Source organism: Spermophilus citellus (assembly GCF_964194105.1).
Source record: "Spermophilus citellus genome assembly, chromosome: 11".
In the NCBI taxonomy this organism is placed as follows: domain Eukaryota; kingdom Metazoa; phylum Chordata; class Mammalia; order Rodentia; family Sciuridae; genus Spermophilus; species Spermophilus citellus.
In genome coordinates, this window is record NC_138192.1 from 78,284,713 (window position 1) to 78,298,941 (window position 14,229).

Genomic DNA, 14,229 nt, shown 5'->3' on the forward strand with positions numbered 1-14,229 from the left:
CACATAAAAATAAATAAATAAAATAAAGGCATTGTGTCCAACTACACCTAAAAAATAAATATTAAAATAAATAAATAAATAAATAATAAATAAAGAGAAGAGTCTGCCTTTCTGTTTACAAGGACACATGTTAAAATTGTATACTGAAAACTAACCTCCATAATTAATATAATTGAAAGACAAAATTAAACACAGGTTAAAACCATTTCAAATAAAAGATAAAAGTAACAGGACAGGTATTATTTTAAAATACAATTACTGATAACTAACAGTATTCAATTCTTGGTCTAGACTACCATAAATGTCTATAAATAGCATTTGATTAAAGTGCTCTTTTAGCGATGATTTTAGAAAGCTAAAACATTATTCAATGAATGAGGAAATGATCTTCATAATAATTTGCTTTAAAATCAAATATGTATTTGGTAAAAATATGAACAATCACAACTTAACACCTGTTAATCTTTTTATTGTATAAATAACCATGGGTCATTACCTAGTATACTGATCAGCTAAACTTGTATGCCACATAAAGGATTATTAAGGAAGTACAGAATTGATGAATGATTTCCATAGAGTTTTTTTTTTTTTTTTAGCATTGCTGACTTTTTTTTTTTTTTTTTTAAGAGAGAGTGAGAGAGGAGAGAGGAGAGAGAGAGAGAGAATTTTTAATATTTATTTTTTAGTTCTCGGCGGACACAACATCTTTGTTGGTATGTGGTGCTGAGGATCGAACCCGGGCCGCACGCATGCCAGGCGAGTGCGCTACCACTTGAGCCACATCCCCAGCCCTCCATAGAGTTTAATTATTTCTTTGACACTAAATTTTCTACATAATTCATTCTGTCCTTCAGTTAATGGGTTGGTTGTTAGCAGACTAAAAGAAATTCTTGTTCCCTGAAACCATTATAAGTAGATTAACACTTCATGCTCTGCAAATAAACTCTGGTCAAAAGAGTTTTAAAAACTTTTAATTTTATTTGAAAACATAACTATAAAACAACAAAAAGTAAAAATCATATATTGACTTGAAACAATAATAGAAAGTTATAACTAAAGTGCCTTTCTTCCCATCATCCATGGTTCTCAATCTCCTCCATCACCATTACTTACATCATGGTACACATCACTGTTAAAAATTTACCTGAATTTACAGAGTCATTTCCTACACCTATATATTTATCTATGTAAACCCTTCATTAATTAAAAAAGGATTGTGCTATACCTTTTAATATGCAACTGACTTTGAGTAATTTGAAGAGAAATTCAAGTAACACAAAAGTAACCATTTTAAAGTGGCATTTAGTAGGTTTACAACGTTGTACAACCATCACCCTCAATTATAAAATGTTTCCATCACTCTAAAGTAAAAGCCTTTACACATTAAGCAGTTTTTCCCAATTCTCTTCCACTCACCTCGCCAATATGCATTCTCTCTAGATAGATTTATCTATTCTGGGTATTCCAGAATATGAATGAGTGCATATAATGTGCAATGTTTTGTTCTGGCTTCATTAAACAAAATGTTTCAAGGTTCTTTCATACACTTCATTCCTTTTATGGCTGAATACTATTCCATTGTATGTATGCATATACCACAGTTTAATTCATTTATCCCTGAAGGCTGTTTCTAGCAAGATTCCTTTTGCCCATAAATATATATAATGGATATTTCTCCAGGTTAATACATATAGCTGAACTTCATTTTTCAATCTTTTTTTTTTTGAGAAAAATTTTAAAGTAAATCCCTGATAACACATCATTTTACCTCTTCATATTTTGGAATACATTTCAAAAACTAACATAGTGCTAACGTCATTTAATTTTTAATGATTAAAAAGATTATTTTACTTTTTATTTTGTAGTTTGAGATATTAACTGAAATAATTTTCAATTTAGAGCTTAATTTAGTAATTTCCTGAATCTGACATCCATGTAAAAGTCAGATGCTTTGAAAATGGTGTCAGTTAACTTCTACTAAGATGATAAATTTTGCCTTTGTTTCTCCAAGTGAGAAATTTCTACCCAAATTAGGAAATATAAAAAGTCACCTTTTGTTACAATAAACATTTTTATCATATGGCAGAAAAAACAAGATAAATGAAAAAAAGATTATATGTACTTTGAATACTGAATCTGAAATAATTCAGTGTTGCTATTAGTAAGTGGTGACCAGTGCTGTTGCATAATTAGGGAAAGCAATATTTCATTCAAAGCTATTAATACTTCTATAACTTGGGTCAAAGCAGAAAACTGGTCCTAATTAAAGTCTTTGTAAATGATACCATACATTTATATACCACTTAATAGTTTTCAAACACTTTTAATTTTTAAAACAAGACATAATAGACCAAATTACAAAGGAAAATACTGATAAGTTATCACTTTTTTTAAATGGAAAACACTTGCATTCATTTCAATTTGATTTTTGTAACGACAGAGAAACAGGACAAGTACTATTATTTCTATTCTACAGGTCAGACAACTAAGGCTGGAATCGATGGGTTTTACGTTATTCAACTATAAAACAGCCAAGTCATTCAGAAGGTTTTGTTATGACCAAAAACAAAAGATATATTTAAGTCACTTTATTAATGTATTAAAAGTATTTGAAATTTTAAAAAACAGTAGTTATTATTCTAACAGGTTTGGTAAAGTATATAGCTATTTTGTAGTATATACATAAATTATATATTTATAAACTGTTTCATTTTATTTAAAAGGTAAAAAAAAATTCAGAATTTTTTTTCCTGAAAAATTGTGTATGGCTACAGATGTAGATTAATGGCATTGTGCTTGCCTAGCATGCATGACACGCTGAGTTTGATCCTCAGCCATAAAATAAATAAATATGTAAACAAATAGTGAAACTAGTTCTTAAATAAAAATTCATTTATCATATGGTAATGATAATATTTCTTAATAAACTCTAGTTTTATACTTGTTATACTTCCACATGTTGGAAGTCTATGTGGTACAGTAAGTTATTAAAATTAAATGGTTAAATATAGGTTTGTAAGACAATTGATTTGTTCTAAAGTTACCATGTTCTTACTCAGAGCACAACATGGATTTATAAAAGATGTCTACCTCACATATTACAATTTTTGAATTAAAATATTTAATTTGGTTAAACACTATGTTTGCTGTTAGAAATTTTTTCCTAAGCATTTAAAGAGACAATTATATGTGTAATATCTTTACAGATAGATTTGAAAAAGGAGTAGGGGTCTCTCTTATCATTAATGATGATTATATAGAAAGATTCACTTTATATTGGCCTATATTAATAATAAGTATAACTCATTAATATCAACTTCTAGTTGATGTTCATTAATTGGTGGCTAAAAAAAACTTTATTAGAAAATACTCACAATGTTAAGAATGACTAAGTAAGGAGTCTTAAAATCTTTATGACCTCACGAGGTCCTAAAGAAACTATTTAAGGTCAATCTGGAACCTTTCATGAGTGTTAAAACAAAACAAAATAAAACTTGTAATTCAAAGAATTAAAAAATTTAAAAGTGCAAACTGGGGCTGGAGTTGTGGCTCAGTGGTAGAGCACTTGCCTAGCATGTGTGAGGCCCTGGGTTCAATCCTCAGCACCACATAAAGATAAATAAATAAAATAAAGGTATTGTATCCATCTCAACTACAAAAAATAAAAAATAAAAAAAGTGCAAACTGCTGAAGCAACTTAGTTATGATATAACCAAAAGATAAACAAAGAAAGTGAATTTAAGTAATATTTCTAAATTTTGGAATTCTTTGATCTTTCTATTACAACTTCATAAAGTTTAAGCTAGATAGTTAAGATAGTGTATTTTTTTAAAGACAGAGAGAGAGAATTTTTAATATTTATTTTTCAGTTTTTGGTGGACACAACATCTATCTATCTATCTTTCTCTCTCTCTCTCTCTCTCTCTCTCTCTCTCTCTCTCTCTCTCTCTCTCTCTCTCCCTTCCTTCCCTTCCCTTCCCTTCCCTTCCCTTCCCTTTCCCTCCCTCCCTCCCTCCCTTCCTTCCTTCCTTTCTTTCTTTCTTTTTTAAATGTGGTGCTAAGGATTGAACCCAGCGCCCCGCGCATGCCAGGTGAGTGCGTTACCACTTGAGCCACATCCCCAGCCCAAAGATAATGTGTCAGTGCTGAAAATTTTATATCACTTCATCTCAGCATTCAAACACGTTTATAAAACTATGATTATATTACTATAGAGTCTACCTACACCCAATATTATGCCCTAAAATATCCTGATGGCCAACTAGAAAGAAACAAGGAAAAGCTATGTTCACAACTATTAAAGATAAATGGCAAAACAAAACACATATTTATGCACCATACCTGCAGTTGACCATTTAATGAACTCAAGTCTTCTGCTTTTTTTTCTAAGGATTGAACCCAGACTTTCCTTTTTTGTCGGCATCTTGAAGCTGCTGCTCTGTTTCGCTCTAAAAATTTCCTCCTTTTTTCATCAGGATCTTCATTAGCAGCTCTTCTTCGACGACCACTTGTATTTTGAGTCTGTGGAGTTGTGTGAGCTGGAGAAGCCTACAGTGCACAGAGATGGAAGTTTGTTATATTTATGTTTAGTGAGTGAACTGATGTTGGCAGTAAAGGGTGTCAAAGGGGGAGAGCCACTAACTATATTTTCTAAGTCTTGAGGAATACATTAGTATTTTGGAGCAACATAAAAATCACCCTGTGCTTTAATTGTCCCCTTGAAATAAATGAATCATACTATAATGAAATTCTTACTAAAGCAATGTCATAGTGAATATCTTCTTTAAAGTATATATAATATTTTCATTTGCTTAGAAATAAAAAATTGAAAATATAATACTAATGATCATATGTACATCTTGAATTTTCTACATGTACATTAAATTGACTTTCTTGTAATATTTAATCCTTTGAAAATTACTGATTATTTAATAAGTTCAAAAACTTAACTTTCTAATTAAATTCAAGTCAGAAAACCACTTTTTTGTCTATTTTTTAGATAAAATATACTATATATTAAATCTGTCAATTTTCTTTATTGGTTTTTCTAAAATTAAGGAATTAAGATATGTATATGCTTTGGGGTAGTTAGCTTTGAAATTCAGGGTCAGTCTTTTTCTAAGGGTCAGGTTCTTATAATTATTAGTGCTCATTTTCCTAGCAGGCAGAATCCCACAAGAACCCTAATTTTCATTTTTTAATTGATCCATTTCCTCCTAATGGATCAGCTTGATTTCTGATCAGCCAAGGATATAAATCTTCAATCACTAGTCAGACTGTCTAGTATACAGGACTAGAGAACAACTGAAACCTCCAGTCCTCTTATGAGCCCCCAAATCCATGCCACAAAACAGTTGAATATGGGAGATTGGAAATGAACCACTAGAAATTTGTGTAGAAGAAAGAGCACTTAATTGTTATAGGTACATAATTCAAAAGACAAGACTAAAAACAATCTTTTACCTATAATTAATTATATTTTAAGGGTGTGAACAAATCAAATCAAATCAAGTCTATGTAATAAGCAAAAATCTTACGTATGTACGTGTTCAAGATAAGTTCTGCAGGTAAATTGCCAAGCTATTCTTCATTCTACAAACTCCCCAAAATAGTAAGTTATCACTTGATTCCTTTGTTCAAATAACTAGCAGTAAAAAATTAAGAGGGTTAGGACTGGGGATATAGTTCAGTACCACAAAATAAATAAATAAGAGGGTTATTTCACTTCTGAAGTATTTTTATTGTAATAAAGATCAAGCACTAAATTAAATTGCTTTTTTTTAACCTACATATTGCAACTTAATCTTTTAGAAAAATATTTGTATGGCTGGCTTCAAGAACTGCAGCCTTGAAATATTTTTCTTCATCCTCTATCATTTTTTTTTATTGAGAACAATTTTTTTATTCAATTGTCTGAATAGAAAAAACTTCTTTGATTTGTTTTTAATTGATTTAATTCATCACAGCAAAGATTAATCAAAGTAATAGAATAGCAGAAATTATTACAATTAGAATCATGAAAATATTTATAGAAACTATTCTAGAGTCTAGTGATATATCAGTGAACAAATAGATAAAGTCCTGTACTCACTGGGCTTCTATTTGATACAATAAAACATAAAGTTATAAATCTAGGGAAAGACTAATAGTATATGAAAATAAAGATAAAATAGCTAAGTAAATATCTATGTTTAGTTGACAATCTAAAACTTGGTATTTACCCATTTCTTTGATTGGAAATTTTTAAGGTCAATACTAATATTCTTCAAGTAGAGAATATAAAATTTACTGTAAAGGCTGGGGACGTAGCTCAGTGTTAAAGTGCTTGCCTAGCATGTGTGAGACCCTGGGTTGGAGCCCTCATACTGCCAAAAGGCAGGGGGTTAGAAATTTATTGTAGACATATAGAAATATCAATCATGATAGATAGTTAGAAACTAGAGATAAGTGAAAAGGGGTTCTTAGTATAAACTGCTGCCATATTTATTCTTTTGGTGATGTTTTACAAATTTTAATTCAAGAATCATTTGATTTGTGTCATATGACTTACACATATATGGGTATGAATATTTATATATTTAAAAGACCTCCCATTACCTAGAAGTATAGTAAGAATACTTACATGAATAAATAAAAAGAACTAGTGCTTTATAATGAGTGAGCAAATACAACATGTGAAAATAAGAATTGCTAAAGAAAAAAAATGCCTGCTTCTTTGGACATGTGGAACATTAGTTAACAGCCCTACTCACTTCAGTGGCTAGAGACCATTGCAATACTATAATATGCTAGGCAGTGTAATTAGGGAAAATGATATTCTAGGGAAAAGGAAAATCAATGACAATTTTGAAAAGAGATTCAGAAAGATTCTTATGTTGTTTTTGTTGTACTGGGGATTGGGTGCAGGGGTGCATTATCAGTGGGTTACAGACACAGTCCTTGTTATTTTTTATTTTGAGATAGGGTCTCACTAAATTGCTGGGCTTGAACTTGCAATTCTCCTGACTTAGCCTCCCAAGTAGCTGGGACTACAGACATATACCACTGGGCCCAGTAGAAATATTCTTTAGAGATCTTAGTTTTGCTATCTGAAACGTTTCTAAAGAATAAGGCATTCCTCAACAATATCAAATAAATTGTTAACGTCTATAATGTTTACAGAACATAGACTATGTAATAATATTCAAGAGTACAGTTTAATATCAAACCTATTTATATCGCAGAAAGGAAAATATATTCATAATTATTGTTTGTTTTTAAGACAAGTCTGTCTATAGTTTTGTGACAATAATTAAAAGAAACTCTTCATTCCCCTCAACATAAGGTTCTAAGGTTTTTCTAGTTATAGGACAAATTTTCCAAAGAGGAAATCACAACCCTAAAATTCCTCAATCAAGAAAGAAGGAATGAAATAAGTTTCCCAAAGTTGTATTAGGTTTCACTGTTAAAAACTATTTATTTAAAAACTGGGCACAGTGGTGCACACCTAAAATCTCAGCTATATGGAAGGACTGCGTGTTCAAGGCAGGAGGACTGCATGTTCAAGGCCAACCTGGGCAACTTAAAATAAAAAATGAAAAGGGTTAGGGATGTGTCTCAGAAGTAGAATGCCTCTGATTCAGTCCCTAGTGCCAAAAAACAAAAACAAAAGTCTTCTGTGTTGTGTCAGGTCAATATACATAAATGCCTACAGAGTTATTTATAAAATGTCTTGAACAGTAACAATGTATCTATTATTTTTATCTATTTAATTTTGTATTAACACATACATATGACCTACATTTTCTTAAGATTTTTGATACAGTTCTGGAATGACAACATGACAAAAAAATATTTTTTTCAAAATCTATAAAAGAGTCAACGTAAGTTACACTACATTTGTTTTTTTTTTTTTTTTGGTAACAAGAGTAGTGAATGATTAAAAAAACACACATACCGGAGTTTCTGTTGTGGATGTAGCTGGTTGTTGTAATGATTGTGGGCGAGATTCTTCTGACTGAGTCCTAACCAATCCACTACCATGACCTTTGACAGTATCACCATTGGTAACTGGAGGATGTTGTTGGGTCAAAGCAGCTTTTAATCTCTGAAATGTAAACACCATTTAAAAAAGAAGTTTCCTGCTTTATCCCCAAATGTAGTTTACAACATACCCATTAGCTAATTGAAAATATTTGTTAAGGAACATATTTGGCTTTGAAATTAGTTTCAATTATTATATTTCATTGAGTATTATAAATATCAATATGACAAACAATTGTACATTGAAAAGCTTCTCTTTTTGTCTAATTCTGAAAAGTTAAAAAAATAAAAGTTAGCTGAAAATAACTAGCTTCGACCAATTAAAAAACACATTACAAGTTAATTGTAATATACACTTTTATCCATTCTTTTCTCCCTCATTCTTATACCTCCTCTCCACCCCCAGGTTCTGCTTAAGATACTAAAACCTAAATCTATTCTTACCCAGATTTGGTCCCTTTTAATAATCTCTGTTTATAGGTTTGGTATTTGGACAATGAAGAGATGCTGCATTTTTTTAGGCCACTATGCTGCCTGCCAGACTGAACTTCCTTCTAGAACTTACAGTTGGCTTTACTTCCTGTAGATCCTTTTCTTCCACTATATTTTATTTTTTTGCCAGTAAAATGAACTGGACCTAACTGACTTATAGAATGTAATAGGTCTGGTATTAGATTAAAGCCCTACATTTTATGGCTACACTTCCTCATAAAGATACAATTTGAATGAAATTTATCTATCATCAGAAATATGTCATGTCATATGCCAATTAGATAGTAAGAGCAGAGATTATCTTGATTTCTTCTGTGAAACTGGGCAGATGTGTTTTTAAGGTAGTTTTATGATTTGTAAGTATGTAACAATTAGTATAAGATAATCATAGTATCTCAGCAATGAAAGGAACATCAAGAACCTGGAAAAACCTGGGACTACTATTGCTAACACTGCTCTTAACTGAGATGTAGTTCTTGAGCCCCAAATAAATTTCACTGAGTTGCTTAGTGCCTCAACATTGCTGGGCTGGCTTTGAAATTTCGATCCTCCTGTCTCAGCCTCCCGAGCCGCGGGGATTACAGCTGTGTGCCACTGAGCCCGGCTTGGATGTTAACTATTAAAAAAAAAAAAAAAAAAGATTCTTAACAATTTTTCCTTTCTTCCTTTCCACAGCACATAGTAAAGAATGCATGTGAAGAAAAGAGCTTCTGGGGCTGGGGATGTGGCTCAAGTGGTAGCGCGCTTGCCTGGCATGCGTGTGGTCTGGGTTCGATCCTCAGCACCACATACAAACAAAGATGCTGTGTCCGCCGAAAACTAAAATATAAATATTAAAAAATTCATTCTCACTTTCTCTCTCTCTCTCTTAAAAAAAAAAAGACCTTTTGAAAAAGGCCCTCAAATGTTTCTACAACTGTTTTCACTTATTCCAAGAAAAATTTTAGAAAATTTTATCAACTACAAAATTTTTCATCTATGCATATCTTTTTATTGTTTATTATATGTGATCCAAATCCCTCAACAACTGAAGCATATATGAAAAGATCAGTAGAATTTCACCACAGGCAATAATTATGCCTAGAGAAGCATTAGTGGACATTTTCTCTCTATTGAATGCTTGTAGATTCTGGATTTGATTTTTTAAAAAAGTCAGTAGTTTACAGAAAAGTCTTATTGAGGTATAAGTTTTACAGACAGTAAATTTACTCATTTTAGTATATACAGCTCTTTGAGTGTCAACAAGCACATACACTTGTGTTACTTTCTCCACAACTAGGATACTGAATAATTCTACCCACAAAATGCCCTGATGCCCTATCCTGTCATGTTTTCCTTGCATTTCTGGCCCCTGGAAACCACTAATCTGTTTTTTGACCCCCAAAATTTTATCTTATCCAGAATATCATTTAAACGGAAACTATATACTGTCTAGTCTTTTGAATCTGACTTTTTTCCTTTGGCATAATGCACTTGAGATTCATCTGAGTTATCAATAGCTTTTAAATACGTTCTTAAATGAATAGTATCCCTATTTTATAGATTAGGAATCCGGTGATCATTCTCTCAAGCTATTAAACTAGTTCAAATCCTGGTTTTGAATACAAAATCTCTTCAGCTTCAAAGTGTGCAATTTTTCTATGGCACTATGTTACATATATTATACTTGGTACTGTCAGAAAACACAGGGAAAGAACAAGAAAGATAATCTGAGACTGTATGGCTTTCAAAAGACAACCATAAAGGATTGAGAAAGACAAGCCTTATACAACTGCTAAGCCATGTCACTCAGGATCAGACATGTTTTCTCCTTTTCTGATAGACTTTCTCTACGAACTATAAAAATCACAATATCTGTAAAGTCCTACTATCTTCACTGATTGTATACACAATGTATTATAATGTCTTTTCAGATGAGAAGATCATGTACATATAGAACTTTAATTCAAACTATCCGTAATTTTGAATAAATTAATCTTTTGAGTCTCAATTTTCTTATCTGTGAAACTGGGAATAACTCCCTTGGAGGAGTTAAACAAAAATTAAATATAATACCCACAATTATCTGATTCATAAAAGGATTTCTAAAATGTTAGCTTCTTTATTTCTTCAAGAATAGTTATTGAGCCAGGTGTGGTGGCTGTAATCCCAGTGATGCAGAGGGTTAAGGTAGAAGGATTCTAGGTTCGAGGCCATTCTGGGCAATTCAGCAAGATCTTGTCTCAAAATAAAATTTTTTAAAAGGCTGGAAATGTAGCTCTGTGACAGATCATTTGCCTAGCATGCATGAGACCCTGGGTTCAATCTCTAGTACCAAAACAAACAAACCAATACCATATACTGCAATATATTATATTTAAGAATACAGACAAAATTCCTAATTCCTTCTTTCCTCTATATCCTAACATTTTTTTTAGAGAGAGAGAGAGAGAGAGAGAGAGAGAGAATAAGAATATGAATATATTTTTGTAGATGAACACAACACAATGCCTTTATTTTTATGTGGTGCTGAGAATCGAACCCGGGTCGTGCCTGTGCTAGGTGAGCGCTCTACCGCTGAGTCACAATCCCAGCCCAAATGCCTTCTTCTTCTTCTTCTTTTTTTTTTTTTTTAAGAAATCAGAAACAATTTGTCGTTAGGACAAAGGAAATAAGGACACTAATGACTGAGAATAATGTTGAAGTAGACACATAAAAAATGGAAACAGATGAGTGACCTAACTGGTAGCTGGCTGGAAAAAGACAGGAATATTTAGGAAACTGATCGAAAAGAAGTGAAAGAAAGATAAAAGTTAGAAAAGAGTATAGATCACATAAACAGAACAAAGAAGGAGAGTCTGAGGAGATGGTTGGTCTGCATATTTATACCTTCAATAAACAGAATGTTAGAGATCAAAATATAACAAATAGTACCCAATTTATAGTGCTAAATTGGAGCTTTTGTTTCTGGATATAATATGTGCAAAAATACACTACAAAATACAGCTGTGAGGCTTGGTAAATTATGTGTTGGTAAAACATTTTTAAGTCCTTAGGTAGAAAACATTATAGAATTGAAGAGCATTTAAAGTTTTATAGTGAAGAGCTTAACTCTCAGAATTAATGAAATACAGTAACTGCACATAGGGGAGTCTGAAGTACATAAACATCACTCTCTTGAATAATCTTTAGTAGGGCAAGTTACAACCTTACAGAGCACTTAAAAGCAGCATCAGTATTCATTCATTATCCTCCCTTGACTGCCCTAGGGTATACAGCACTCATCCAGTGAGGAAGCACTAATGTTTGCTCCATGCTGTTACATTGATTACAATGGGTCTGACTTGGAAAGTGTGCCAGTGGGTATAAAATATAAGAAAGAGATTTTAAGGGTTAATTAACACTGCTCAACTGCTGATTAATGTTTTTTAAAACTATATATATATATATATATATATATATACATACACATATATGTGTGTGTATATATATGTGTGCTAAAAACTGAGTTAGGTGAAGAAAGCAGGCACTAAATATTCATATAAATTTTTATAATTCATATAAGGATACCTATAATTTACCTTTATATATGTTAGGAGTATTTTAAAGAAGGTCAAATATCTTGGTTTTAAAAGAATTAATGAAAGCAAATACAAATACAGTGGACATTTATTTTACAATAGAATTTTGGAGCTAGCTGAGATAATGGAATTCAGAATATAATCATCATCTTCCATATTAAGAAACTTCTCAAAAATTGAAGCTATCTGCTCAAAATCATAAAGTTAGTAGCAGAGGTAAAACCTGAAATTCTATCTGTTGACCACCCCCAACCCCCAGTTCACTTAACACATTATTAACAAACACTTTGCCAAAATAGAGCTTTGCCCTAATATTAAGTATTCTAGCACCTACCTGCCAAGGGTATTTAGACCAATGTCTACATCAAGCACCCTATGTCCCTTGAGCTGTATCTGATAGAGGGCAGCTATAACAAGATATTCCTGGTCAAAGGCAACATCCCTGCTGAAAGCTACACTTTTTCAACAACATTCTGCTGGACGCTATCAGTGACAAGATGGCAGGACGTATTGAGAAGGCTGAGAAAATCCTTATCACTGAGGCCACCCAGAACCTCTTTTTCAAGACACCCAAGAAGATGATGGACTAAGCTAAAAGTGAGGGTTGGTCCTGGGCCCCAACAACTACTACAGTTTTGCCAGCCAGCAGAAGCCAGAAGACACCACCATCCCCTCCCCAGAACTGGCCAAACAGGTCACTGAATATGCCCTGCAGCTAGAGATGTTTGAGCCCGCTGGCCCTGGGGCAGGGCAAGGCATCATTATTTAAAACTCACAGTGCAGGCTGTCCTCCAGTAAAGGTGGAATGTCATTCGTTCTTCCAGACCTTGTAATCCCAGTTGGAATGGCAGAGAAACCATTATTATCTCTGCAGAATTTGGAAGTTTGAGGGCTATGGAGGTTGGAGATAATATCCTCCCATCTAACCCAGTGACAACTGCTCCTGGTCTCACACACAGATGCTCTGTGAACCATGGAAGAGCACAGGTCCCATATGGCCACACTGGAATGCTGGGCCAGGGCATCCAAATCTTAATAGGGCATTATGTAAAATTGTGGATGTGTAACCGACGTGATTCTGCAATCTGCATTTGGGGTAAAATTGGGGGTTCATAACCCACTTCAATCTAATGTATGAAATATGATATGTCAAGAGCTTTGTAATGTTGTGAACAACCAATAAAAAAAAAAAGGATGTGATGTGTCCCATTTTTAAAATGTTGGCAGTGTACTAAATAATTTTACAGATGGAAAAAAAAAGTAATCTAAGTATATTTGTTATCAATTATATTGATATATGCTCAGTCCATTACTAAGATCAAAGTTTCTCTCACCAGAGAAATTTAATAAGCAAATAAAAGCTAGGCATGGTGGAACATGCCTGTAATCCCAGCAGCTCAGGAGGCCGAGATAGGAGGATCCCGAGTTCAAAGCCAGCCTCAGCAACGATGAGGTGCTAAGCAACTCAGTTAGACCCTGTCTCTAAATAAAATACAAAATAGGACTGGGGATGTGGTGGCCGAGTGCCCCTGAGTTCAAGCCCTGGTACCAAAAAAAAAAAAAAAAAAGCAAATAAAGATTGAGTGTTCAGAAAATAAAGAATGAGCACTCAAAGAAATTAAATAAGATTTAAGTGATCTATAATCTCTAATATGTACAATAAATCCTAAGCATAATTTTAAGGGAAAGACATATACTGTTTGAAAAAAAAAAACTGTCTTTCATTATTATGTTTCTAAGAAGTAGATTAGTGTTTTGAAGTTGAGTTAATTTTTAGCAATGTCAAGTTCAACACCTATAATAAGAGCTTTTTTCTTTGAGATATAGACTGTGCCAATTAATTAAAGGGTGAATGGTGCATCTGCATATTTATACCTTCATTCATTGTGATGAACAATCTGATACACTCATTTTTATAGGTGATATGATAAAAATAATTTGTTATTCAAGTTCTATGTTCTCTGCTTATGTTGCACTCTTGAAATCAACTATATCAAATCTGTCAGAACCTGATAGGAAAAAAAAAACTATCATAGTTCAGAGAAAAAAAGATAACGTTCTCTAGAAACAATTTATGAAAAAGTCAGATACATATTTCATATGTGCCACAAAAACTCATCAGAGTAATAACCCTCCTTCTCCTGGGTGTTATCCT

At 32.6% G+C, this 14,229-nt stretch overlaps 1 protein-coding gene and 1 long non-coding RNA gene across 4 annotated transcripts in view; one reads left to right on the forward strand and one right to left on the reverse strand.

Moving 5' to 3' along the window:
• The window catches only part of LOC308631251, a 930,091-nt gene that overhangs the window by 523,854 nt on the left and 392,008 nt on the right, over positions 1–14,229 (forward strand). The gene's annotated exons all lie outside the window — the stretch shown is intronic.
• ATF2 (activating transcription factor 2) overlaps positions 1–14,229 on the reverse strand; it is a 110,824-nt gene that overhangs the window by 13,270 nt on the left and 83,325 nt on the right. For all 3 annotated transcript variants that reach the window (XM_081260666.1, XM_081260664.1, XM_081260665.1), the window contains 2 exons: positions 7,937–8,086; positions 4,342–4,548 (listed from right to left, as the gene is read on the reverse strand). In XM_081260666.1, coding sequence (XP_081116792.1) covers positions 4,342–4,548; positions 7,937–8,086 — 357 coding nt within the window. The remainder of the gene's footprint in view (positions 1–4,341; positions 4,549–7,936; positions 8,087–14,229) is intronic.